The sequence below is a fragment of the Tauraco erythrolophus genome, chromosome 3, assembly GCF_009769465.1.
Source record: "Tauraco erythrolophus isolate bTauEry1 chromosome 3, bTauEry1.pri, whole genome shotgun sequence".
Classification (NCBI taxonomy): Eukaryota; Metazoa; Chordata; class Aves; order Musophagiformes; family Musophagidae; genus Tauraco; species Tauraco erythrolophus.
In genome coordinates, this window is record NC_141467.1 from 4,524,920 (window position 1) to 4,551,280 (window position 26,361).

Genomic DNA, 26,361 nt, shown 5'->3' on the forward strand with positions numbered 1-26,361 from the left:
GCTGGCTCCTGTGTTCTGTCTCCTGGAGGCACTCAGTGGTATTTCTGACATCTTGTGTAAGGCACCAGTCATCCGGTAGCTGGGCAAAAAGTGACCCGCAGGACCTCCATTACGCAACCGCAGAGGGAACTGACCAAACTCAGCCGGTTTGCTCGCTTTCTCGCTTACATAGCCTAAAAAGTGTGGTCACGCCATCCGGGGGAGTTTCTGGTGGCACCCGGAAAGAGGAAGCGTTGACTTGCACTGCAAGCCAAGGAGCATGGGTGACAGCATACTACAGCACAAGTTTCCCATGGCCGCGTCGCAGTGGCAGTTCCCACGGACACAGCAGAGATCTCCTCGAGCTCCAAGAGGCCTCTGCTGCCTTGCTTGCGTGGAAAATGAGCTTGTTGTCAGCAGCGAAGCAGTTACCTCCTGACCAGATGTCTCCATAACACGCAACGGAGGGCCAGCCTACAAACCCAGCTTTGTGGTGTACTCGCTGCGACGTCTCTGCTGCTGGTCTTGCTCGCACAGCCTTACTCACAAAGATGTGACGCCGGAGGGAGCAGAGCCCATGGATGAAGAGGTCGGCTGGATGCTGGCTGACTGCGTCGCTGAGCAGCCTCAGTCCAGAATATCAGTCTCAAACGGGACCAGGTGGTAGTACGTCAAATTGGTGACATAAGCTGTTGGATCGTCACTGTCTTCTAGCTCTGAGGTAAAGTCACTAACACTTTCAAACCTGCAGAGAAACAAACGAAAAAACACCAAAAGGGATTAGCTTATTAATGTTTATTTAGAAAATCAAAAGTAACTGGAAGAAAAGTACTGAGGGAGGGGGAGAAGGCTAGGATATCTGAAGATTGGCCCCTGGCAATTTTGAGGAAAGACATTTATGAGAGGACTACTTAGAAAAAAAGCTGCAGTCAAGAATGCTTGTGCTGGTACCGCGAGATAAATTTCTGAGTAAATGTAATATGTGGACTTGCTCCACACCAGAGCAGTGTTGCAGTAGAAGTATTTCTAATGCTAGTTTACAGCTTCAGCTTTGTTAAGTTCAGTTTGCAAGACAAAGATCTAGAGTCCCAACTCTTTCGCCAAAGCTTCAGTATCCCACTCCTTCTCCCGGCAGCCTGAAATTTGAATTCACACTAGAAGTTGTCAAGGAAGGTCCATGCAGATCAACCATGAATCACGAAGCTCTGGTTTCTCTGACATCAGCCTACGTATCGTTATGCTGGCGTAACCTACTGGAGACACCAGCAATGGCATCTACTGTCACTTTCATAAACCAAGATTCAACACTTCCTAGAGACACTTGAGAAGAAAATGGAAACCGTTGCTTTCCATGTCCTTAAATAAACAGAAAACCTGTTTCTTTATAATCCGTGGAAAGGAATGGACTGAAGAGCTTGCTTTCAGTAAAACGGGATGGCTATTCCCTTTGGAAACCGTGCTAAAACACAGCTGTGCAGCGTACTAGGAGAGCAAGTTCTCATCTCTTTAGATAGCAGTCTTCAGCGAAAGGGACTTTTATGACCCCTCTCTTGTATGACGCTGGCTCTTGGCAGCACTTGTCATTATAATGCCCAAACTTCATATCTCATGACACCCAGTTACCACATTGCATTAAAATGAGCTGGATCAAAAACATTATTAATTTGTTTTCAGGCCCCAGGGCTCCCCTCCTGCTAACGAGTGAATGATTCCCTGGAACATAGTCTTTCTTGTCAGGCAATTCCGGACACCTCTACAGTGAGATTTTTCTAAGTCCAGAAGAGCTTTCACTGTGGTCTGGGAAAATCTTCACAGAAAGTACTCAGAGCTGATCCCATCCACACCTCCTCCTCCTCCTCCCACGCACGTGTATATGAATAAACTATAGGCCAATGAGAACCATGGTGCATGCAAGCAGAGCATCCTGTGCTCCCTCACTTTCAAAGCTACTGGTGAGGAAGGAAGGAAGCAGCAAGTGAGCTCTGGAAGAGTGAATCATGCAGTTGAGGTCCACATCCTTCCATGTTGTTCTCATAGCATGCAGCAGCAACACAAAAACCCCCAGTTCCCACACAAGAATGGAAAGGAAACTGTCTTTGTTTCCTGTCTGAACTTGGACTCTCACCCTTTCACTTCACAGGTTCCTTCTCTGGGTTTGGCTTTTGTATGAGGCCAAATGTCTAACACAAATAGGAAACAATGACGACCGTGTCCTTCTTCCAGAGCCTCACTGTCCTTCCCCATGGCACGAGATTTACTTTTGACAAGCAGAAAACATCCGAATATAGAGAGACACTCAATTTTAGCTTCACTTGTTTTGGCATTTTCCTTCTCACTTCTTAATTCCTTATAACCTGAACTTTTGCAAGGGTTACCCACTGACTGACACCTACTCTCAACCAGAAGGCATCAACTTGTTAAAACCTAGACTTCCCTCAGTTGCACACATTCCTGATCCAAGGAGGCTTGAATTTCTGCAAGAAGAACACATTTCACTTCTTCCCAGATAGCCCGGCAGTTAAAGGCAGTCGCTGCAGGCCAAGGATTAAATCTCACCTCAGTTCAAGTGAAGGACTTGAAGAACTGTCAAATTTCTTTCTCTCCCACTCTCTCTTTAATATTATCAGAATGAATGCAAGTTCTTTCAAAGAGGGAGAAAAAAACAAAATAGAAACTGAAAAATTGCACAGGATGGAAAAAGAAATCCCAAACTAGCTCTGACGGCAGGACATGTCTCTAACACCTTTTTAGGCTGGCATGCTTCAGCTCTCTGAATAGCAGATAAACAGATGAAGCTTTGAAATAATTTGGTTTAAAACTGCATCTCCACCTACACATGAACTAGTCAGACTCAGTCAAGTGAGGCAACTGCAGACATCCCTCTAAACTCACCCTAGGGAGCCCTAAGAGTCCGGTATTTCAGAGGACCTGCAGAAGAGCAGCAGGGTGAACAAACAGATAAATCTCCCACTCCCATCTCTTCCCAAAACTTCCTTTAGAAGCATCACAGGTTACTGGACAGCAAGGTCTATACATAGTGCAATGTATGGATATAGCTCTTTTTCTTCCACATTTCTGCCTGGTCCTTCTCACCTCTTTTTTTAACTACGAGGACCACAACATTTTTTGAGCAGAAGCTCATGGATTTTCTCCTGCAGTGCTGTTGCTATGCTCTTTATCTACAAACCAAACTGAAGTAAGACTGAACTTTGAACGTTTATTACCCTCATTCCTCTACTCCCTCCAGGCTGTTCGCTTGCCTGCATGTGTGGGAACATGTGCAGAAGGGAGCTGACTTGGTATCTTGCAAACACTTCACAGATCACGTTGTGCTGTCTTACAGATCACTAGTGATCCAGAAACAACAGATTATGAAATACCAGTGGGGCAGGCAGAACGAAAAAAGCAGAAGATGAGTCAACAAGGCTATTCAGATGCTGCTCTCCTTCTCTTGTATGAAATTGATTATTACAACTGGAAGGTCCCACAGATTCTGTGGTTCTTCAGCCTCACTGATAGGGTACTACAAGCAGCGTGTGAGGTACAAAGCAGTGGCATTCAGTGCTGTGGTCATGCAGAGAGCTTTCCTTGACACCAGAAAGGAAGCGTGGGCACAGAACTCTGCAAAGCATTGCTCTGGAGCACTCGTATAAACCCAAACCCAAAAAAACAGGACTGTTTACTGGAACTCGCAGCTGTATAGGACACCCAACAGTCAAACTGCTTGTGTGCTGTTACCAACAGGTCTTTTTCCCAAAATAAAGTTTACACTAACTCTGAAAACTCCTATGGGTATGCAGACTCCTAAGTGCCCAACTGCGGCTCTTGCAGTTTTTTTCAAAAGTACCTCAACAGACACTGTCCTTCACAAGGGCCTACTGCTTCTGCTGTGAGACAATCATCTTTACCATTTTAACTCCTGGGAATGCATTACAGTTACTGCTCCTGTTTGCCAGGAAGAAGAGGGAAACAAGGTACATAGAAGCTCATTAACTCACAGGAACAACCCCAAGTGTAAACATGGTGTGAGACTACAGTTCAGCTCCTCTCATCACCTTACGTATAAGCAGTACCTGAAAAGGTCTCCTCCACCTAAGACTAAAAAACATAAGGGAAGCGTTTTCTTTTCCTGTCAAGAGCAGGATTTCGTTTTCCTGGAAACATTCTGTATCTAACGTCACCAACTCGGTGCTGCTTTTGCATCGCCACCCATGAGAATCTCTCCCACGGACCACAAGATGCTTGTGACAATGGTAGCACCATCCAGAAAATGCACATCTAGTACTGGAGTGAATTTGTCAAAAAGGCAGCATGTCCCATGCCACAGTCTCTGCTGCTGGCCCAAAAGACAGAGGTGCAAACAGTCCTGGCAGGGGAAGGCACCTCTGTAACAAAACCAAAGCAAAACCCCTTCCAAAGGACTGCAGAGTACTCCAAGAACCACACATAAAAGGACTATTCATGGCACATGGCTGCTGAGCACACTGGGTTCACCACATTTTGCAACAGCATAATGCACCGCCAACTAAAACTAGACAGAAAACAAAGGAAGCAGAAAGCAACTACTTCAGAACAACAGAATAAGCAACTCCAACTTGCACAAACGCTACAGTTTCTTTTGCAACAAGTTTAAGACTTTTCAGCTGATGGATCACTGAGTAGGTGGCACTGCAGGCTACAAGATCTAACCAGCGCAGCGGGACCTCGGCGAATGATTGCTACCTGGTGAAGCTCCCAGTGCTTCTCTCCAAAAAACACAGGTTTGCTTTACAAAACATCTGATTCAAGTATATCTGCAGCCAAAACCCAAAAGTCATACAGAGTTTAATGTTGCTGAGAGGAAAAAGTTCCCATCTGAGGATATACAAGTCCGCAAAGAATCAACTCTGATTTAAGAATAGAAAACATCGATCTCGTAAATCCAATTTTACGGAGATTGAAAACAAACTGCATAGGATTTTGAAAGACTTTTAAAGCTTACTTTCTGGACTACCAACTTACATTCAAAACAGCAGTATAGAAAACTTCTGCTTTTAAAAAAAAGTTCAAGTTTTACAAAACAGCTGTGCTACACAGTGCCATTACCTCCCAGCCATTACCTCTCAGCTATAAAATATAGCTACAGGATGGGCAAATTTGGGGCACCAGGTAAAACAGGCATTTGAAATTTATTAACTTCTTGACTCCTGATTTAAATTCCTTCAGGAAAGTTAAAATACAAATGCATGAAGCCAAGCTGTTATCGGGATTTATTTCTTCCACCACAGTTCCTGGGAAACCATGCCTACCACACAGTTTTTATCATATCAATATTTTCTTGCCTTAATATTCGCTGATTTCAATGGGATGACAATCAGACTATGACAGTTTCTGATCCCAGACCAGTAAGTTTTGCTTGAGCTGCAGCACATTTTTAAAATCAAAGCTAGAATTAAAAAAAAAAAAAAAGTAATCAAGGGTTTTTTTTTAATAATCAAAATAAGATAGAAAAAGGCTTCCTTTGGTAATGCACTCCTATTATTTGTCACTCTCTGTACTGAAAAGTGATCCACTATGAACTATGACAACTTTAATTTCCAGACATTGGCCTTACAGAATTTCCTCGAGTGTGTCACTTCAGACTCATTAACACAAGCTTAGAAGCTTAAATGCTGTTAGCAAGGTCAAGGTTCAAAACACTAAGTGGTAGGTTAATAGAAAGACTTCAAGAAATTACACTGGAGCCAGAGATACACTCCAGCCCCTCACAAAATCTTGTCAAGCTCTAAACCTTTCCACAGACTGGAGATGACCACATTTCAAATACAGCAAGACGGAGTGCTGCCTTCAAAGATAAAGCTTCCATAAGGCTTTTAGTGCCATTTCCATAATTTTGACGGCTCTAATGAAAAAGTAGGTCAATGTTTCTCATTAAAAAAAGATTTAAATGCTTCACTACCTGAAGCTCATTGAAATATCAATCACCCACCATCACAGAAATCTGTAGGACCAGATTTCCATCAAGGCTCATTTGTCAATACAGTCACTGACTTAAGACCTACGTGAAAGCCCTCCTGGTTACAGGTCTTTGACCCCAGAATACCTACATGTGTTGGGAGGCAGAATTTACAAATAGGACTAGTCTAACTTCCCTCTGCCCTAATGAAATACATATGCTTCACCAAGTCTCAGAACCCCACAGCACCTGAGCAGCTGCTCAGCTTCCTTTCATTACGTTCAGGGGTGTGTTCCCCTCCTCCGAGGATGGTGTTTTGCTTCCCCAATAAAGCATGTAGTAGGATATTCCATTTGTAAGGATGTTTGAGTTTCCAAATTTGGGCTCCAACCAGCTCTCATCACAGTCAAGAGAGAAAGAAAAAAAACTGGCAGGACCCCTATGACAACCACGATTTTTTTCATATGCAGAGGACTGAGCTCCTGGGGTCAATCATTCTCACCGACAGCTGCTTTATCCATTTTAATAGCAAGAGCTGTGAAGCCTTAGCCACCAGGCCCAGCAATCTTTAACCAGTCAGAATGACAGCTGTACCAGTCTTGCTCCTAGGCAGAGGATAACGTTTTGCTGGGGGTCGGAGGGGTGCAGGAAAGCTACAGTTTATCTGAAGCTGACAGCATCACTCATGCACAAACCCCACTTACAAGTGTTCTGCCGAATCTACGTCCAGGTGCTTCTCTTTTCCATTGGGTATACTGTGGTCAATGACTATTGTTTCGGTGTTGGCTAAACAAAACCCATTTGATCGCATGATTTCTGTCGGGAGAAGAAAGAAAACAAGTTGAAAATCAAAAAAAAAATGAGGAACAATCGCGTATCATATGTAATTGACATGGTTCTGAACTGAGCCGTGTGCATGACACTGAAAATCTGTACATGAAAGCAGGAATGAAGAGTTGGTTTCACAGCTTCTCACATCTGCAAACTGCCAGTGCTTAAGCAATTTTATTCGTGTAATCAATTCACGACACAGAGCATTTGAAGCAAGACTTGGTTTCAGCCCTGTTATTGCCAGTGGCAAAAGTCCTGTCACCCTTGGCAGAACGGCAGCCCATCCATACATTGCAACCTATCACTACCAAAACATGGTTGTATTTTTCCTAGACAGTCCCAAGCTTAAGCCAGTTAAGCAAAAATCGAAAAGAGGAAAAAGGAAATAAAAAGTGACCTTCCAAGTTAATTCAACCACCATCTTTAAGTCATGTAAAGCAATACCATCTCCTACATTGCCTTCAACTCTGCTTATCTGTTTCTCCACCTAAATCCATTGACTTACTACCATGGGAGAGTTTATAATTAAAGAACAGTATTTGATGTGAACGAGAAGTTAATCCATGTCTGTGCTACATGGAAAGGCAAACTAGGCAAGTCACAAGGATTTCTTCCAGTCCCACAATCTTAGATGAAGCTAAGGCCACCACAAAATGAACATATATCTCTATATAAATCAGCACTGACTCAAATGGGATGACTCCTGACTTGCCTCAAGGTACAAGGACCTTGTGTTTCACCCTTGCATTATCAGCACAAACAAAAGGAAATTTGTGGCAGAAAATACAGTAGGCACAAAACATCCGTACAGGGAATCCTCAAACAAACCAATTTCAACTGTACCTACAGTTCAAGTAATGTGCAGGAGAGGAGATAGGAGAAAGAAGGGAGGTAATTTTTTAAAGCGTGCATTTACATGTTCCAGTATTAAGGTAAAGCCAAAACACACTTCCAGACTTTTCTTGAGAAAATAATCTTTGACTTTCAGTCTGTATTTTACTGCGACTCACTGTAGCAGAATCATAAATCATAAAGGGACCTTAAAGATCATCTAGTTCCAATCCCCCTGCTGTGGTGTCCTGGTCCACTAGACCACGTTGCTCATCCAACCTGGCCTTGAAAACTTCCAGGAATACGTTTGAGGGTGGCAAAACCCACCGAATCCCAGCAGAATCACGCTTCAGTCATGACTCACCTTGAACCAACATTGTACTGCAGAATAAGATTTACACCATAAATTCAAATTCAGCTTTCATCTAAGAGGGTGGCCCTTTCTCTCTTCCCCATCACCTACCACTCTGAACAGGATCGTGTAGGGGACAGTTTTGTTGTTGTTTGTTTTTTTTTTTTTTTTTTTCCCAAACAATACAAAACATTTTTGCCTGCTTTTCTAAGTCTGCAAGCCATGTAGAAAGCTGCACTGTGACTAACATGAATGCCACAGTGTTTTCCTAGTGTCCTTGCCATGACCTGAGAGTTACAGCATTTCATCGCTGTGTGAACAGTTCTAGATGTTAACATTTACTGCCACCTACTGACAACGCCACCAGGCACTGAAACCATTTCCAGTGTGCGACATTCAGCCCAGGCACATACCAAGTATCATCAAATTTCCGCCCGGGTTCTTAAATTCTTTGCAGCAATCACTTGAATGATAAAATGAATTACCACAAGATGCTTTGGGATAACTGCACAGGCAGGAAAATCTTCCTCCAATTAATTAGGTATGACTCGTCTCTACCGAAATTAATTCAGAATTAAAACAAACACGGTATTATTCAGCTAACGTGGCATCCACAGCTCCTCTACACAGAGCCTGGCAGGAGCGTTCCCTTTGTTGCTAGCCTCTGTCCATCAGCCAGGCACCCTCCCTCTCAATTTAGGTTCATCTTGACCACCTTCTCTCTGTGGTACCCACCACGTGACACCTTTAGTCGTGCACACACAGAGTATGTGTGCCCTAAGGGGTACACACCCTCACAAAAATTATACGAAACCCTTCCGAACAGCAGAAAGCCCCAAGCCAGAGCTACGCTGCAGTTTCCAACCAATGCAATTCCAAACACATTCATTCTTGATGTTTGCCTGTGTGCAAAAAGAACAAGGTATTGCCGACAGAAGCCGCTCGCGGAAACATTTTTACAGCGTATAGTTGGGGGATTCTTCATTTCCTAACAGGCAGGTGCTAGGACCCACTTTGTAGCTACAGTCTCACGGAGTGGCAACATATTTCAGACACCACCAGTGAATACACCCTCAAGGGTCAGTGCTGAGAACACGTCCTGGTGCCCAGGAGCGAAGCAAGTAACCATGTTCAGCCTTTGGAAGATGACTAACGTCAGGAACATACACACAAAGAATTTTACCTGAGGTTTCCACCTCGACTGAAGACATCACCCAAGCCTCCCTAGCCACAGACAGGGAGTGAGACATACGTTGGTTCCCATCTCTCGCTCCCAGGGAGCCAGATCTATGTCACCCCCCTTTGCAGTACACCCCAGGGGCTCTTCTTTACCATCCTTGTGCTGCATTGCAGCCTGGGCTCGGGGGCCCCTACAAAAAGCCACCAGCCCTGATGGGCTGGCAAGACCACGCTTCTCACCTGGCCTCTGTATTGTGCCCTACACTTCTAAAGAATCACTTCTAAAGAGAGAATCACTGAAGTGAGAAATCACTTCTAAAGAATCTTCTAAAGAGCTATCAGTGGGCTTGTAAACCGTTTACCGTTTAATTAAAAAAATATTTGTTTAACAGAGGACTAATTCTTCAGAGCTGAGCTCAGGATCAATTACAAAACATCTGCCCTGTGTATAAGATCGACCCTTAAGACACGCTGTTTACACCTTTAGCATGTTGACATGCTGGCTGGCCATTAACCAGCATCTTAGAAAACTGATACCAGTTTCGTGCTAAACACTTTATGCACCTTGGAGGACCATGTAGTATTTCACTTCATTTCACCGAAATAAAACTCTTCAGGTGACACAAAACCAGCAGCTGCCATTAGGCTCAAACGAAATGGTTCAGTGTAAAAATACAAAACCGGGCAGACCAAAAGTTCACAAACCTTTTAACAACAGTCAGTAGCAGATGAAGAGGGGAAAGGCTGAAAGAATAGGCAGGGATAGAGTAATACTGCACACCATTTTACCCACTAGCAGTCTGTGGTTTAGCAACTTCTTACGTCTCCACCTGTGACAGGTCTCAATGTACTTTTCCTCCACTTGCTTGTCTAATTCCTTTCTAAGGTCATTTATGCTTTTGGTTCCACCATATCCTATGACGATGAGTTCCACTCCTTAATTGTGCTCCATATGGAAACAAAACAATAGTATAACCACTGTTTTATTTGTTTTACACCTGTTGTCTGTCAGGGTTATTGGATAACCTACAGTCCTTGTTTCATGAGAAGCACAGGGTAATCAATCTCCTTCTATTCACAGATTTGTAGACTTCTGTTGTATGCCCACTCTGTCATCTCTTCTCAAAGTTGAAGTGTCCTTCATTTAACCTTTGTCTTAGAGAAGCTCTTCAACGATTTGAATTCTTGTCCTTTATTTGTACTTTTAAATTCTATTGTATCCTTTCTGAGATGGAGAGACCAGAATTGTGCACATTGTATTCTTCTGTTCTCCCTTCCTTTCCTAATAATACCTAATATTCTCACTGCTGGTTTGCTCACTGCTTGGCACTGAGCTTACATTTTCACAGAACTGTATCAATAACCTCAAAATCTCCTTCCTAAGTGGTAACAGCACTATCATATGCGACGATAGTGAGAACTGCAATTTCCTCACATCCACTTCTTTGCATTTATCAGCCTTCAATTTCACCTGCCTGAATTTCACTTGGTTGCCTGAATGCACGTTGCACAGTATGTCAAGACTAATTATATGTTCTATATTATAAAGTAGACAACGGAGAACTATCTGTTGAATTGCTGATGCAGAGAGAATAAGGGGAATAGCAAATAAAGTCATTTTCATTCTACAATTCTTGTGTTGACAGTAAGAAGTTAATAACTCTCACCTGATATTTTAACTGGACTTTGAAAGCTTGGCTGAATTTTATGGACGTTGTCATTTTTTAGAACTTGGTCCAAAGGAGATCTCTCAAAGAATGTGAGGACGACTTCAGATCTTGAGTACTTAAAAAGACAAAAAGAAACAGACATCCACTCTTTACCAGTAGTTTTCTTTGTCCCTCTTCTCCTCCCTTTCTGCCCCTTTGTAGTGCAACAGAAAGACTTATCACAAACAATGGCCTGGAGACACCATTACATGGTTCTGGCATTAAGCACTTCTCCCAGATACGCAATAAATTGGTGCTTCTTTTAGAGTTTGGCAAAGCCCATCACTTTCTAATCTGTCTGAGAGTGCACATCACCATAAAGGAGGAGTCAAGCTGGGCTAAATGTAGAACTTGGCTTACTCACCTTCCAGGGCATGTTTATAATAGTCTTCAGAAGCTTTTCCACTTCATTAAGTCTGGCTTCTATGTCTTGGGCTTCTTTTATAGTGATGAGCCCTAGAAACAAAGCAAACAGATCGTGAGCATAGCCAAAAGCAGACTTTCATGTGCACACACACTTCAGCAGCCAGAAACAGCCACTCAAGTAGCCACTCAGACATCGTGCCTCCCAGAAATGTCTTTTAACCCACACTGATGATAAAGCCTGTACCCCAAACTGAGGCGGGTGTAGTTACAAGCAGCGTTGCAAGCCAGACACAAATTCAGCTGTTTATGACTATGTTTAGGAGTTGCAAGACGAGCAGAAGTAGAACCACCTACTCCCTCACCCACAGTTTCACTACACAGCATTCCCAGCAGTGACAATCAAACAGCTTGTTTTCTGCTTCCGAGAACCATGATTCATCCCTTTTTCTGTCGATAAAAAGCAAAAGAAAACCGAAGAAAACAAAAAAACCCACAACCAACAGATAAGAGGAAAAGACTAAACACAAGCTAAACCAGAAGGCTTTGAGGGCAGCCTTGTATTTGAACGCAAGCCCCAGTGAGCAGCTCAAGGAAGATTTCTCAGTATCATGTTCTTCAAGTGCAAAACAAGTTCTTGGATTTTCTTTTTTGTATTTTTTTTTTAAACATATTTCATATGTATAACCTGCAGGACATCCGTAACTTCCTTCTCCTCTAGCAGACTCAGGGAAATATTGCACAGGTTACATGCACATACAGGGAATACGAGAAGTAAACCCTAAAATCTCTCATCCCTCCCATCCTTTTTATTGCTGATCTTTGTAACTTACTTTTTCTAACCCAATCATCATTTCACTTCTACATTTGGCCGGCTTTTCCAAAGAACAGAATACGTGCATGGGAATGAAATATCTATGAGACTATTAAATTTAACAAGCTTCACTGGTTAAAAAAAAAAAAAATACAAAAAGCTGGAGAAGACCCAATAAATCAAAACTATCTAAATAAAAATGGAAACTAAAAATCTGCAAAGCAGTCTGTGAGAAACCACTTCAATACACTAAAATTCTAAGTGCTAAACTCAAAAGTGCATCTCCACCTCCCTATTCAAAAGGCAAACGTACAGAAAGAGCCGTCCGACACGCACAGTGCGGGGACAACACGCACAGAACGTTTCAGTCTGCATCAGTCCTTGTTTGTTACTGACGATATGATTCCATACGGACTTTCCAGGCAAAAGTGTGACTTTGAAGCTGTCAGCTCTCCTCCAATTACAGCTCTAAAGAAAACAGAGATTGGCTCTGGAGCAACCAAGTTTTACTTGATGGTTGTCCCGCTGAAGCAGCCTGGCTGCGTACGCCTTTCCATTGCTCAATGATCCCTTGTTTTGCCTTTTTCAGCATCGCTCCCACCTCACCCCGCTGCAGCTCGCTCCCGCTTCCGACAGCAGCGCCGAGCCCACCGGCAGGCACATGAGGCAGGCAGCCATCTGTCCTGCTTCCACCGGCGTACGCCGCGGTCGAGCGGCTTTGCGTGGAAATTCTCTGAAAGGCTGTACAGGCGAATTAACTCACCTGCACGGGTCCACAGACTGCGGATTAGCTGGGCTGTGCTTGACGTTGCAGACCCGAATTGCAGACCAGCACCCTTCATCTTCCTAACTACTGGGTGCAAGCGGGCCCGGGTGGATCTGCTTTGCCCCTCCACGAATACGTTCCCATCCCACATCTGAACAAAGATCAAGCCTTTCAAGAAAAGTGTTTTCATTTTCCCTAAAAAACAGCCGTTGACAGCCCCACAGCTCAGACACCCACCTATGATGCTGAAACACGCTGTCACCCTGCCACAGCCCACAGCAGAGGAAACTTGAGCTGGCCACCATGGTGTCAGCTACCACGGGATGCCTCCACTTCTCCTGATGGTTTTGCTGCAGACTACATAAACACTGACACATTCAGAGCAGAGACTGCCCGGCTGTGGCTTCCACTTCGCAGGCAAACACCTCATCGCTGACCCACCTGGGATTCCGCCTTCACCTGCTCTCTCTCAAATGCGCCCTTGACCTCGGACTCCCTCAAATAAGCATTTACTGTTGAAATTAGTATTTTACCAGGAAAAGGGATATCTTCAAACAAATTAAGATATTTAGACCGGGGAGGCGGAGGAAGAGAAAAAAACTACCTCACCAACAACACTGAGCATTCGTCCTGGGTGGAAAACCAGCCAAGCAGTTAGGATTTCCTCTCATTAGTAATCAGGGAAAGTATCTGCAGCTCCACACGGCCTTTTTGTGCTTCAGCAAGAAAAGTCAGATCAGGCCGTCACAGATCACCCAGTGGGAGGTTTTACAGCTCCTTGCGTTCACCAGGAATTTCCAGCCCTGGTATATTCCTCCTTCCAGCTCTTGGATAGGCACCAGCCATGCAAACCCACACTCCGACCTGGAAACTGGCACAGACGACTTGTAACATCTGACACGATAAAAACTGCTCCTTACTGAAGCTTTTGGTAATAGCAAAACCAAAATGCAGACAGCGTAGGAAGGAGAGTTAAGTGACACATCTGCCTGGACGTGCTTACTGATTACAGAGGCGCAGCTTTGGGGCGTAAAGCTGCTGACCTTACATGAATTCCCCATACAGGGAATTCAGTTTGGCTGGGCTAAAGCCTTCCTTTTCGTATATCTACAGTCCAAGTACACAGAAACCACTTGACTGGCTATACATATATATATATATATATATATAACCCTGTAATTTCTTCTGCAATTACCACAAAGTTTGTAAGGCCCTCATTTATCTCAATTCTACAGGTCTGTTTCCAAGAGTTAACAGATGCCCTCATGGTTTTGAGTTAGTCGTAGCCTACGGTCCCACCACCCCAGGGACTGCTCTCAGCTCTGCAGCCCCACTACGCGGAGCAAGGCACCGCCTGCCCAAGCAGCCGGGAGCAGCGGAGGTCCCACTCCCTCCCTTCGCTCGCTCTCAGCACCCACGGACCAGCTGCTGTCACCAACCGCAGCACAGGCGTGCATGAGGAACACCGTGGTTTCGCAAGGTGACGTCTCCAGTGGTGACACTAGTTTAAGGTGCTCTCACCCTCTTCTGCAACCCGTTTCCTCTCCCACGTCGCAACGCGGGGCTGCCTCTGCTTTGCCAGCATGAGTAGGTGGGCAGTGGGGAACACCTTGAACTGCTCTTGTCAAAGGTTTTGCCTCAACACCCACCAGATTTCGCAGAATCAGCAAGAGACTGCAGGCTAGGATGCCCCCTTCCAGCTCCTTTCTCACCCTGGCACTACACTCAGTTTGAGCAGGAGCCAGGACTCGTGCAAAGAAGGGTCACAGAACTGCTCCCAGGCTTTCCATCTCTACCATTCCTGTTGTGGGGGTTTCTCCCTCGCCTGTCTTCTTTTTCCTGTTCGGAAGCTCTCACGAGGCAGAGAGAAAGAATAAATAAAAAAAGCCAGAGACTGGTGTACAATCTCCAGATGCTGGAAACGCCTGGACAAACAGACACAAGGCGCGTGCCAGCTGACCGTGCAGACAGAGCCCAGCACCTCCAGCATTCATTAACCCTGACACCAACACGCCACAAGCCGGATGCATCGGGAGCGCACAGGACTCACTGGCCACGTATGCAGCATCCGTAGGGCAGCTACAACATGTCCTGAGGCTGTTGTCGCCCTGCCCACCGACCATAAATACGTGCCTATTTTTCCATCTGGGGCTTTTAGACCCCAAGAACCCTTACTCAGACAGTTTGCTGTAAAATAAAAATAAGACACCAATAAAGCAACCAGTAACCTGGAACCAGTTGCGCTTTCTTCCACTTGTTCAAAAAGCTGAGCTCAGAGCTGGGAAAGCTCTTTGTGAGGTCATGGTGAAAGGCTGTTCTCATGCCTTTTCCCCTGCCCTGGCCCCTGCCTGACTGCTAATGGAAAACACACACAAACTCCTCCCAGGAAAACTTTGCACTCTGTCTTGTTACCTGTATTGTGCTTGAACAATTAACTATCATTTCAAGTGATTTAAATGCTATAAATACCAATGTTTATAGGGCTTGAGGAAAACCGGAGCCCCACCGGCTCCTTTTTCACCAGAAAATGTGCTGCCGAATACCACAAACTTCCAAGATTTCTCCCCGCTGTGCACAAGGGAGCCCACACGCTGGGTGACAGGAGGGACAATACAGGCACATTACCTCACCCAGGGTGGCTCTCGCTTGTACCTGGGATATTTGCTTTCAGCAGGGCTCTGCTGTGCACACTAGTTAGCAAAGGAGGACACAATCCCCTTGACATCTTCTCCACCCCTTTCCTGACCAAGAACCCCAAGCGGAGTCCTTAAGACTGGGTAGAAAGTATTTGCCCGCAGTTTGAAACCATGTGTACACAGCAACTTTACACATAGCAACTGGAAAAAACACAGCACCAACAGCACCAGAGGCCTGCAGCATCCTTCCTGCTCTGGGACCCTGGTGCCGGAGCAGCTGCAGGAGGCGGAGAGAGGCGGCCAGCAGCTGCGTACCTGGCACGCCGGCTCACGGCGTGGGAGAGGGGCCCAGAGCTGGAAACGAGCAGGAAACTGCAGAGGAGGAGAAGGAACCGGGAGCCAATTCCTGAGGTCAACACAGCAGCCTTGGTAGGCCTGTCGTATGACTGCCATGTGAGCCACTGAATCTGCAACTAATGATATCTTGACAACCGTGGATAATGCACTGCATCCTTCCACCAAACGAAGCGGGACAGGAATCGCAGCATGTGCTCTGTGGCTCGGAATGAAATCACAACACAGCCCTAACTACTGCTGTCCACGATGAGCACGTTGTCTCAACAATCCTCTAGTGCCTTCCAAGGAAGAGCAAGTTCCTGCTTAAGTCAAGTATGTCTCATATGCCATCTCTGAATGACACAGAGGAGTCTGTTTTTCTGGAGGTGTGTTGCTATGTACAAGCCGCTATGTATACATGATCTCAGACTGTGGGCAAACCCTATTTCTCCAGTCTGAAGGACTCCACTCCAGGCTTGTGGTCAGGCGAGGAGCAAAGAAAGTCCAAGAGATCTCCTACTTTGTCAAAATCAGTTCAGTACGTACAGGACGGTGAGCAAGAGCAGAAGCCAAGGTGTACTTCCTGAAGATGTGTGCAAGATGGAATAGCCATACTCCTAAATGATGTGCATTTTAGTATGTACATGAAGATTAAATTATTGCATTGAGCCCTCCTCACCTAATCCTCTCTCCATCCCCTGTGGGAAGACTGCAGAGTAGATATCGAAGTCGAAAAGGAGTAGCAAATAAATCCAAGGAGAAATCTTACTGTGTTCTGCTAACTCACATGGCAAAAAAGATTTAAGGCCTATAGGTTCAGATCTTGAGCCCATCCTTATCTCTTTGCACAAGCCCATGAGCAGCAGTTAGGGATTCCAAATCTTTAGAGAAGGCACATAAGCTGTCTTGCACAGAAGACTGCTACTCTGCTCTCTGCCCTGACCAGGCTGTATGGCTTCAACAGGAGATATGCTCCTTTTCCCCAGTTACAGTATTCATTAACACTGCAGTGCTCCATCTTTTTTATCCCACACCCTCATTCTTCCTTTCCCTCAGGTATGTTCTAACCCACGTGCACACATATGCACAATTCTGGATGCAGATGGAGCAACAGCAGGAAGGTTCCAGCCATGAGAAGAGGTACAAAAAATCACAGAATAATGTCCAGTGGAAGAGTTCAATCTGGTTCATCCAAAGAAGGGCCAAGTCCAAAGTCAGATCAGGCTGTGGGGGACCACGTCCAGTCAACTTCTGAATAGTCCCACAGACAGATATTCCATGGTGTCATGCAGGAACAGAAGCTACACAGCTGGGACACGGATCAGGGCAAAAAGGTGGCACCTCAGCCCAATGATTTCTGCTATTTTGCTCCTTTGCACTGCTTCCCATTTCCTCCCTCTGCTGAACTGGACTCTTCTCAATACCACTTCAGCTGGCATCTTTCCCTGCTTCACGGCCATGGTGCCTCTCCTCCTCCCAGCAGCTGCCCTGGTAGCATCCCTCCTCCCCGCAGACACACATTCCCTGAACCTTGCTGCCTGGGAACTATGGCATTAGCCATCTCAGACTGGACTCTGAGGAGGCCAAAACAGCTCCCACTTACAGCTGTCTCCTCTCCGATGGAGGAGGAGAGGATAAAAGGTTGTTAGAAGGACAAAGGAATACTGAGCAGTATGTAATGACAGGAAATTCAAAAAAACAGCAGATGGGAAAGCTTGTTTCACACAAGTTTTCTTCAATAACTCTGCAGAAATAACACCACAGGAATCCCTTAAGTCCAAAGACTTGATAAGATCCAGAGAAGGGCAGATAATTATAGGCAATCAGGGAAATCAGATCTCCAATTACCAGAGACCCGGACTGTCACTTTTCTGTTCTCTGCTGGTTATTTATGCTGTCTTCTGCAGCATCTGGTTCTCATCACTAGGGGCAGGATCCCAGAGCCAGCTACAGCACTGGCCTGTCTTAGTCTGGCAGCTCTGGCAACTCCTCTTGATGTCTCTTGCCAAATTCTACAACATCCCTCTCTTGGGGCAGACAAACTTGCCCCTTCCCTCATGGGGAAATTCATCCATGTCGTACAACAAGAGCCACCGCAGTCTCTAAAGCCTTTACAAAGGGTTTACTATTTATGCAATATCTCTGACAAGATCCATCTTGGTGGCATTACTCAGGGAGCAGCTGAAAGGATACGATGGAGCTGAAGAGGGGTGCAGGGAGGTGGAGTTTCAAAATTTGTTACATGTTGTGCTCCCCTTCTTAAACTTGATGTTGAGGAACGAAATAAGGACAGGTTTTTTTAAGAGGTATGAGTACCCAAAGTGCATGTAAGTCACTCCATGCTTTCAGAAGTCCAATTAGGTAGCAATGAGCATATTGAAGATACTGAGAACAATCTGTTATATGCAGAAAGATAGAGAGTTTTCAAAACCCTGCCCACACTGTGCACACCTTGCTCTATCACAGGCCATTTCTTCTTTTGCAGTTCAAATGCAACAGATGTCAAAATATGGACAAAGTCTTATCCAAACAACTGCCCAACTGAAATCCCTCAGAGTAGGGGTTGTGATCATGACCACCTGAGGACTCTGGCACACCCAAATAGCTGCACAAAGCACAAGAGGCAAGTTAAAAGCTGAAACTCCAGACCCTTCCCACGGATGGGTTTTCCACATGTGTATTATTAGTTATGGGATCTCCCAGGATCTCTGGAGGCGAGACGGCACCTCCTGGTGACAGAACTCAGCAGACAGGCTTTCCCTGCAGAGCTCCTTGTCTTGACGCCTGATGAGCCACAAGAAAAGAAAACATGTCAAAGAAGCACGAGATAAAAGCAAACAAAGCAGTCGAAGCCCGATGAAAAATGAAAGCTCCTACAGTCATTTTTAGTGTTGGCTTCTTATCAGGTGAGAACTGTCGTGAAAAAACAACCTCCTTTCCATTCCTTTCCACCAAAGGCCTCTCAGACACATTTTCTCAGTCCACCACGAAAAGGCAACTTGTGCCTAGCTTTGTAACGACACAACCAGCTTCATTTATCTCCATCATTACCAATGAACCATGAAATTCAGCTAATAAAACACAAACCCAGAAGCCCCCAACTTAATTTTCGTTGTACAGCGCTGCTAGAGCCTGATAACCAAGAAGTGCGTCCTTTGTCTGCCAGACAGAAGCTCTGAGCAAGCTCCACTAATGAACTGTTGACAATGTCAACAATGAGAAGAGCACAATGGATGCAGTGTATTTATCCGTATTGTCACAGCTCCGAAACAGCTGCTGCCTGTGGAAACCACTATGCTGCTTCTGCAGAGCTCCCTCTTCTCATAAATCACATTCCCAGACGGCCTCGTAAACAACAACAACACTACAACGCAGCATATAGAAAACCCCAAGTTGTGAATGCAACATTTGCCAGCAAACACAATGTTCACGGCGTGGTTCTTCAGGAACTGCCTTCTGCTTTGTGCGAGTCCTTCCAACAGCAGCCCTGGAGGAGCGTCCCATGTGCTTACTGGTGCACAGCCGCTCGGACACTGGAAACAGTCGGTCATCTCCTTCCCACGTAAGGCAACCACGCCGGAGGGCAGGAACATGCCTCAGAGCTAGAGCTCAGCCTTAGTCTTCTGGAAGGGAGTGCTCAGGGTCTGCTGCAGGTGAAGTGACCACCTCTGCACTACGAGGCAAGCTACAGACGCAAAGTTTCCATAGGAAATCTCCACCGCTACTGGAGAACTTCTATGGAAGGACAGAGGTTGAGCGCCAGCAAGGCAGAAGGGAACAGAAAAGTTCTGGAGAGCCACAGATGAGCACGGATGGCAGCAAGCTGGTGAGGGAGATCTGGAGACAAAGAAAGGGAACAGAAAGCAGCTCAGGGAAAGCAACTTGGAGAAGCAAAGAGAAAAAAGTAGAAAGGAGAGCAAGGGGAAAAAAGGCGACGACAGAGCAGAATGAGTCAGAGGAGGCACAGAAAGAAGGAAGGAGGAGGAAAATGAGCACTTTGGGAAGGGAGGGCTCATCTAGTGGAAAAAAAAACCAACAGAAAATCCCTAAGACTGAAGAGAGTTTCTGACTTCATGGCTCAGAGTGTCAGAGCAGGACCAGGCGCTACACGTAGGTGTGATGCAAACGGTGACATTGGAAGAGCACCTGAGCCTCTGCTCTGATGACAAAGGCAACAAAATGGTGGCAGAGGAGGATTGTCAGAAACTGCCCTGCCGCTCCGAGGGCAAAATGAATCCCAACTTTGACAGGCTGCTCACCTGCTCTCCTGGCTTCCTGGGCCAGCACTTCAGGGGCTGATCCTGCCTGCACTGAGGCAGGTGTCTGACTGCTGACTGCACTGAAGCTGGGTCAAGTTCCAGGATAAATCTTAGATGAGAACCCCTCAAAAGTAATATTTTAGAGAAAACAGGAGAGAAAAAAAGAGTACTTTTCCAGGTTTATACTTTGCTTCCAGCGTCTATTGGGTCTGTTGCAACTACTTCTAAATCATCAATTTTAAGTCGGCTTCTAAGTCCATAGTGCTGCCTTTCTCATGAAGACTGATCTAAATACAAAAGTTGTTTATTTTGCATATAGAAACAGACTGTTCAGTAACATCAGGCTGTGCTCTGGCTCTGCTGAGTGAACCAGCCGGTGATTTTCTGTGATCCTCTCCTATGTATTTGCCTAGAGCAAGGGATGGGCACATTTCAGACACAAATAAAATACTAGCAAGTTACTGGTAACACCACAGTGAATCACATCTCGTCACCCTGCAGGTATGCACACATCTAACCTTGTTTACCAGCCTACTAAGATGCCTTTTGTTGTTGAACGTCCTTGGCCCTTAGCATCATAGGACACTCCAGATGCAGAGAGGACACTTTGCCACATGTTCTTATTAGTTATCAAAGACAAGACCAGATTGTGTGAATGCCATATGCCCCCCCCGGGACCTCCCCTCTTCTCGTATCAAAGAAAGGGTAAGATAGAATCATAGAATCATAGAATCGTTAGGGCTGGAAGGGACCTTCAAAGGTCATCTAGTCCAACCCCCCTGCAAGGAACAGGGATATCTCCAACTAGATCAGCCATTGCAAAAAAATAGACCTCTCATCCTCTCCTCTCTAATCTTAGAGCACTCAGCAGCTCCGGGAAATACAGAGGGGGAGAGCATTGTGGAAGTCAGTCCAAGGGGACCAGGGGTGGAGAAAGGAAAGCAGAGGATGGCTTGCTGTTGCTGAGCAAGAAAAGGAGCACGCTCCTGCTCAGTATGAGCTGTTTGCTGAAACCAGCAATAATGGTAACAACCAACTCTTTCTGATAGTGCTGACCTTTCAAAAGAAGATAAATCTGCTTTTTAAAAGTTAAAAACATTAAATAGCTCCAGCTTTCACTCCTCGACCATATCCCTTAAATGTAATGTACTGCAGCTTGCCTGGGCTGTAGGATAATGCTGGTCCTTTTAACGCTCCTTAGGCAAATCCGTAGGGACTTTGGAGCCCTTCAATGCAATGCAAATTTGGTTTGCAACATTTTATCACTTCCTCCAGATGAAAGGCACAGCTAATATTCACCTTCCTTCAGAAAGCCTACGATAAACACGCACACATATACAAACTCACATACATATGCATATACATCTGTATGTATATAAAAATACTCACACAAATGTATATGATGGAATGCTAACATACACACACGAGTGTGCTTTTGTCAGGTGTTTTTGTTGGGTTAAGTGTACTGAGCTTCACTGTAGGCAGCAGGACGTCTGCTTTTAAACAGGACATTAAGAAACCATGCTTACCCCACGAGTTTTGTAAAGACCGGACGTGCGCCGTGCAATCTCTTCTTACACCCAAACCTTGGCATCACTCTCACTTAGTTAAATGAGATTTTTGTCTTTCAACCTTGTGAAGTTCCACGAGGCTGTGGCCAGTCACTTCAAAATGCTGGTATGATGAAGTGTTCTCTATGCAGAGAAGCACACTCTGCAAAGTAATTTTCTTTAGAGCAGGAGCAGCGCAATTTTAAACAGAGTATTAGTGAAATTGTGAAGCACTCTGTGATTGCTTAGAAACTACTCCTGATTTTTTATTCTGTCTCTGTCGCAAAGTTAACCCCCACCCCCTCACCAAGCTGAACAGATCGTGATCTGCTCATATTGGGTTTCGATTTTTCAAATCCTGGGCTGATACTTTGCTCATTCCCGATTCTACTGACGTCAGTACGCCTGTTCCTGAGATAAGGGTAAGTGAAGGTTGCTGGCTCCAGGTCTTAGGCAGGAATTGAGCATTGCAGGCTGAGGATGCTCACTCTTTCCCAGCTGCTCGTGCACTAACGGTGTGTGTTACCTGGGACTGTCAAGAAAAGCCAGTGCAAGGGACTATAATCCCATCTGGCTCCAACTGCACAAACGATGCCTCAGAGAGATGTGACAACAGCTTAGTATTTTGTAAAGGCTGTGGCAGGTCTTGAGACAAGAGAGGAACCATGTTCACTGGAGAGAAGCGCTGAGGAATGAGAGTGGCTTTAGGATGCTCAGGGGTTTCTGTGCCTCAGTGATGAGGAAGGAGCACGCTGGGAGTGGCAGGAGGCCAGGGCCAGCAAGGACTGAGTCCATCTCTGGCCAGACCCAGCACACGCTCCAGCTCAGCTGCCAAGTTACTCTTCAGGGCCCCATAAAGCCAACAAGTACAAGGACTACCGGTGCCCTGGGAAGTAAAATTTTAGTCACAGTGACCCTGGCAGGTTCTGTGCCCTGCAAGCAGCAGGTAGGCTCACTCCAGAGCTTCCCAGCATCCTCAAAAGCTGGTACCCACGTGCCATATACTCTAAAAGGCCACGTTATTTAGAATTTACTGCTGCTCAGCACTACTAAAAATGACACTCGGAGTACTTTAGGTAGGGCACCCGCAACGGATAAATAAATTTTGGCAGTATTTTAGATCTTTGGCCAGCAACCTCATCAGCAACCTGAGAGGTGGGGGGGCAGGGATCTGCCAGAGGACTCCCCCATTCCCAGCCTGCACCCACGTGGAGGGGAGCCAGCCTCTCTCCGGCACCCAGGGCCCTGCGCCCGTCCCTGCCGACTGCAGAGGGCACTCGGGGCCTGCGAGTGGTGGTGGAGCTCGCCCGGCGCTTAGGGACAACAGAAGAAGAGCTGGATCCCTTTAAGCACCCGTCGGAAAACATCCTTGGCGAGTCAGCCCGGGAGGGACCCGCTGGGGCTGTGTGTGTCCCCCCCCGCTCCGCACGGAGCAGAACCCGCTGTCACACGGGTAGGGCCCAGAAATAAATCCGGTGGATTTACACCGGTACGCAGGGCGGAGAACCAACCCCGAGAAGGTCGAAACGCAGACCCTCTGCAAGGGGAGGGTCACGCTAGGAAGGTGTGAGGGGGAGCGAGAGCAGGGGAGAACTTCTCCATCCTCTCTCGGAGGAAAACAGTCACAAAATAGCAGCTGCTCTCCGTTCCTGTTCAATGAAATCATGTTCGTGGTTACTCAAAGAGCCAGGGAGACCGGCAGCGCTACGCACACATCCGTTTTCAGACGAGCGGATGCTCCGCGCCTCTCTACACGCTTGAAATATGCTGGAGTGAAACATGCAACTGTATGTAAAAAACATCCTAAACGTTAAACGAATTAAAACCAAACCCCAGGACAGCTTAACAGGTACATACTGCTCCTGCACAGCTAGATGGGCAACATCCCCCGAGTTGGGTTAATCCACTTCAGAAACGAAAAGGGAAAAGACGGCTCCAACCACTGGTGCAATTCCTCTGTTTTGCAGAAGTTATGCGAGGAATGATGCCAGCTCCCAGAGTCGCTCCGTCCGCTGGCAAGTGCCGCAGCCTCTTTTTTTTTTTTTTTTTTTTTTTCCCCTCTCCTTGTGGCAAACAACATACCAACATGCGGAGATTTTTTTCAGCTACAGCCTTTCTGCTGCCAACAACCCCCCCCGCCCTCCCTCGGGAAGCCTCGGGAAGGCCGGAGGCAGCGAGGAGGGGCAGCGCGAACAGGGACCCCTCTGCCCCCGCAGCCCAGCCCGGAGCCCCCCGTTCCCGCGCAGCTGGGGACAGCGGCGGGGCTGGGGTCTCCTTCCTGCGGGAGCCCGCAGCCTGCGGGACTCGCCCGCTCCCCGGGCTGCGGGGCAGCCCTTCACCCCCCACTGTATATTTACCAAAAAAACCCCTCACAACAGATACCAACAGCCCGGGGTTGAGTTTCCGACCGCAAAACGCCCCCGCAGCTTTCCTGCCACCCCCCCCCCCCCCCGCCCCGTCCGGTCCCGCAGCGGCTCCGGCTCCTCATCTCCCTTCCCTCCGCCGGAGACGGGGGACCGCCCGTCCGCCCCGCCACGGCCACCACCGCCCCCGGGGAAGCGGCAGCAGCCGAAAGCGCCCCCCGCCCGCCAGCCACGCAGCGAGGTCCGGGCCCGCGGAGGCTGCTCAAACCTTGGAGCAAGGGGGAGCGGGACAGCTCGGGCCGGTCCTCGGGGAAGGAGTCGAGGAGCCGCTTGAAGAGGCGGCCGAGGTCGGAGTAGCTGCGGTGCAGGTAGAGGATGTTGCGGTCCGACCACTCGGTGCGGATCTCGTAAAACTCCTCCTCGTCGCCCCGCCGGCTGATGATGAGCCGCCGGATCCCGTTCACCCAGCAGCCCCGCACGTACATGTTCACCAGCGAGGTGCCCTCAAACACAGCCGAGGCCATCCCGCCGCCGCCGCCCGCGCATCCCCCGCCGCCGGCGGAGGGCGAAGCGCACCGCCCCGCGCCGCCGCGGCCAAGTTAACAGGAGGAGGAGGAAGAAGAGGAGGAGGAGGAAGACGAGAGAAGGGGGGTGCTACTCGCCGCACGGCCCCCCCGGCGACCCGGCCCGGCTCGGCCCTGCCCGCCGGGGCTGTGCCGCCTCCCGGTGCCGGAGGCAGGGCCCGACGGCGGCGCGCACCGAGGGGCCGGCCCGGGCGCCCCAGCCCCTGCTCCGCCGAGCCCCCGGCGCCGAGCAGGGCGGCTCTCACCCCCTCCCGGGGCGGGGAGCAGGATGGCTCGGCCCCTTCTTCCCCGGCGCCGCAGGAAGGCAGAGCCCCTCCCGTCCGCGGCGGGGAGGGAGCGGGGCCGCCTGCGGCCGCTCTGACCCGCTCCGGCCCCGCAGCCAGCGCCGAACACCCGCGGTCCCCGCGGCGGGATCCTCCTCTTCCTTCTCGGGACGATTTCGCAGACGCCACACACATGACGGGGAAATTTTTTTTCCCCCCTCTCAGTGACCCCAGAAGTTTTTTGTTGTTGTTGTTGTTGTTGGTTTTTTTTTTTTTCCTTTAAAAAAACTTCCAGGCCGGCCAGCTGAGGCAGGAAGGAGGGAATTGCTCACGCCGCCTCCAGCTGCAGCAAGCGAGGCTGTCAGCCGCCAGCACCGCGCAGGGTGGGAAAGCGTCCCCCTGTGTCCTGCGGTGCCGAAACGGAGACCCCGGCAGCCGTGCCGGCATCTCCGGGGAGGGGAAGGTCCGTTCCAGAGAGGAAAAGCAAGAGAAAAGGAGTGCGCTGCCCGCGCCCGGGGCTCCTTCAGCGTTTTCTTAAGTCTGGTGGGACGCCATCCCTGAGGGAGCCTCCAGCAGCATCCCATACGGGGTTGAGGGGGAGATGGGGAGGCCTGTGCTTGCAGATACAGCCTCTCCTTGCCACGAGGACCCCAAACATTGTCTTAATGCACAGATAGCAGGGCACTGGGAGAGCCCGGGGGGCCGCAGCAGTCGGAAGCAGTCATCTGGCAACAGCAGAGATGCACTGTAAAGCAAGGAAGTGTGTGGGAGGTATGTGGATGACTGAAGATGCCCAGAAGCTGCAGGGTTAAGATATACACGCTGAAGGTGAAGTGAATGCAATGACCCCATGTACCAGTACAAGCTGGGGACTGAACTGTTGCGGAGCAGCACAGGGGAAAGGGACCTGGGGGTCCTGGTGAACAGCAGGATGACCAGGAGCCAGCAATGTGCACTTGTGGCCAAGAAGGCCAATGGCATCCTGGCGTGTATTAGAAGGGGTGTGGTCAGTAGGTCGAGAGAGGTTCTCCTCCCCCTCTACTCTGCCCTGGTGAGGCCGCATCTGGAATATTGTGTCCAGTTCTGGGCCCCTCAGTTCAAGAAGGACAAGGAACTGCTTGAGATAGTCCAGTGCAGGGCCACAAGGATGATGAAGGGAGTGGAGCATCTCCCTTATGAGGAAAGGCTGAGGGAGCTGGGTCTCTTTAGCTTGGAGAAGAGGAGACTGAGGGGGGACCTCATTAATGTTTATAAATATGGAAAGGGTGACTGCCATGAGGATGGAGCCAGGCTCTTCTCAGTGGCATCCAATGACAGGACAAAGGGAAATGGATATAAGCTGGAACATAGAAGGTTCCGCTTCAACATGAGGAAGAACTTCTTCCCAGTAAGGGTAACAGAACACTGGAACAGGCTGCCCAGAGAGGTTGTGGAGTCTCCTTCTCTGGAGATGTTCCAAACCCGCCTGGACACGTTCTTGTGTGATCTGATCTAGGTGGTCCTGCTCTGGCAGGGGGATTGGACTAGATGATCCTTTGAGGTCCCTTCCAATCCCTAACATGCTGTGATTCTGTGTGATTCTGTGACAGCGCGGTGACGTGGGACACATCA

General features: G+C 47.8%; 1 protein-coding gene across 1 annotated transcript; it reads right to left on the reverse strand.

The window, feature by feature from the left end:
- Window positions 1-606: 606 nt before the first annotated feature.
- PXDC1 (PX domain containing 1) lies at window positions 607-24,427 on the reverse strand. The gene is made up of 5 exons (XM_086608972.1): window positions 24,172-24,427; window positions 11,181-11,272; window positions 10,775-10,892; window positions 6,619-6,730; window positions 607-724 (listed from the first exon to the last, which is right to left on the reverse strand). Exons 1-5 carry the CDS (start codon window positions 24,425-24,427, stop codon window positions 607-609), a joined length of 696 nt encoding a protein of 231 aa, XP_086465098.1.
- Between the last annotated feature and the right edge of the window lie 1,934 nt (window positions 24,428-26,361).

Bases quoted from the DNA above. Each gene is read 5' to 3' on its own strand.
- PXDC1 (XM_086608972.1), bottom strand. From the start codon at position 24,427: ATGGCCTCGGCTGTGTTTGAGGGCACCTCGCTGGTGAACATGTACGTG. The intron at 10,893-11,180 runs GTGAGTAAGCCA...TGTCTTTTTAAG, and splicing joins TTATAAACATGCCCTGGAAG to TACTCAAGATCTGAAGTCGT. The intron at 6,731-10,774 runs GTGAGAGTTATT...TTCTCCCGACAG, and splicing joins AAGTCCAGTTAAAATATCAG to AAATCATGCGATCAAATGGG.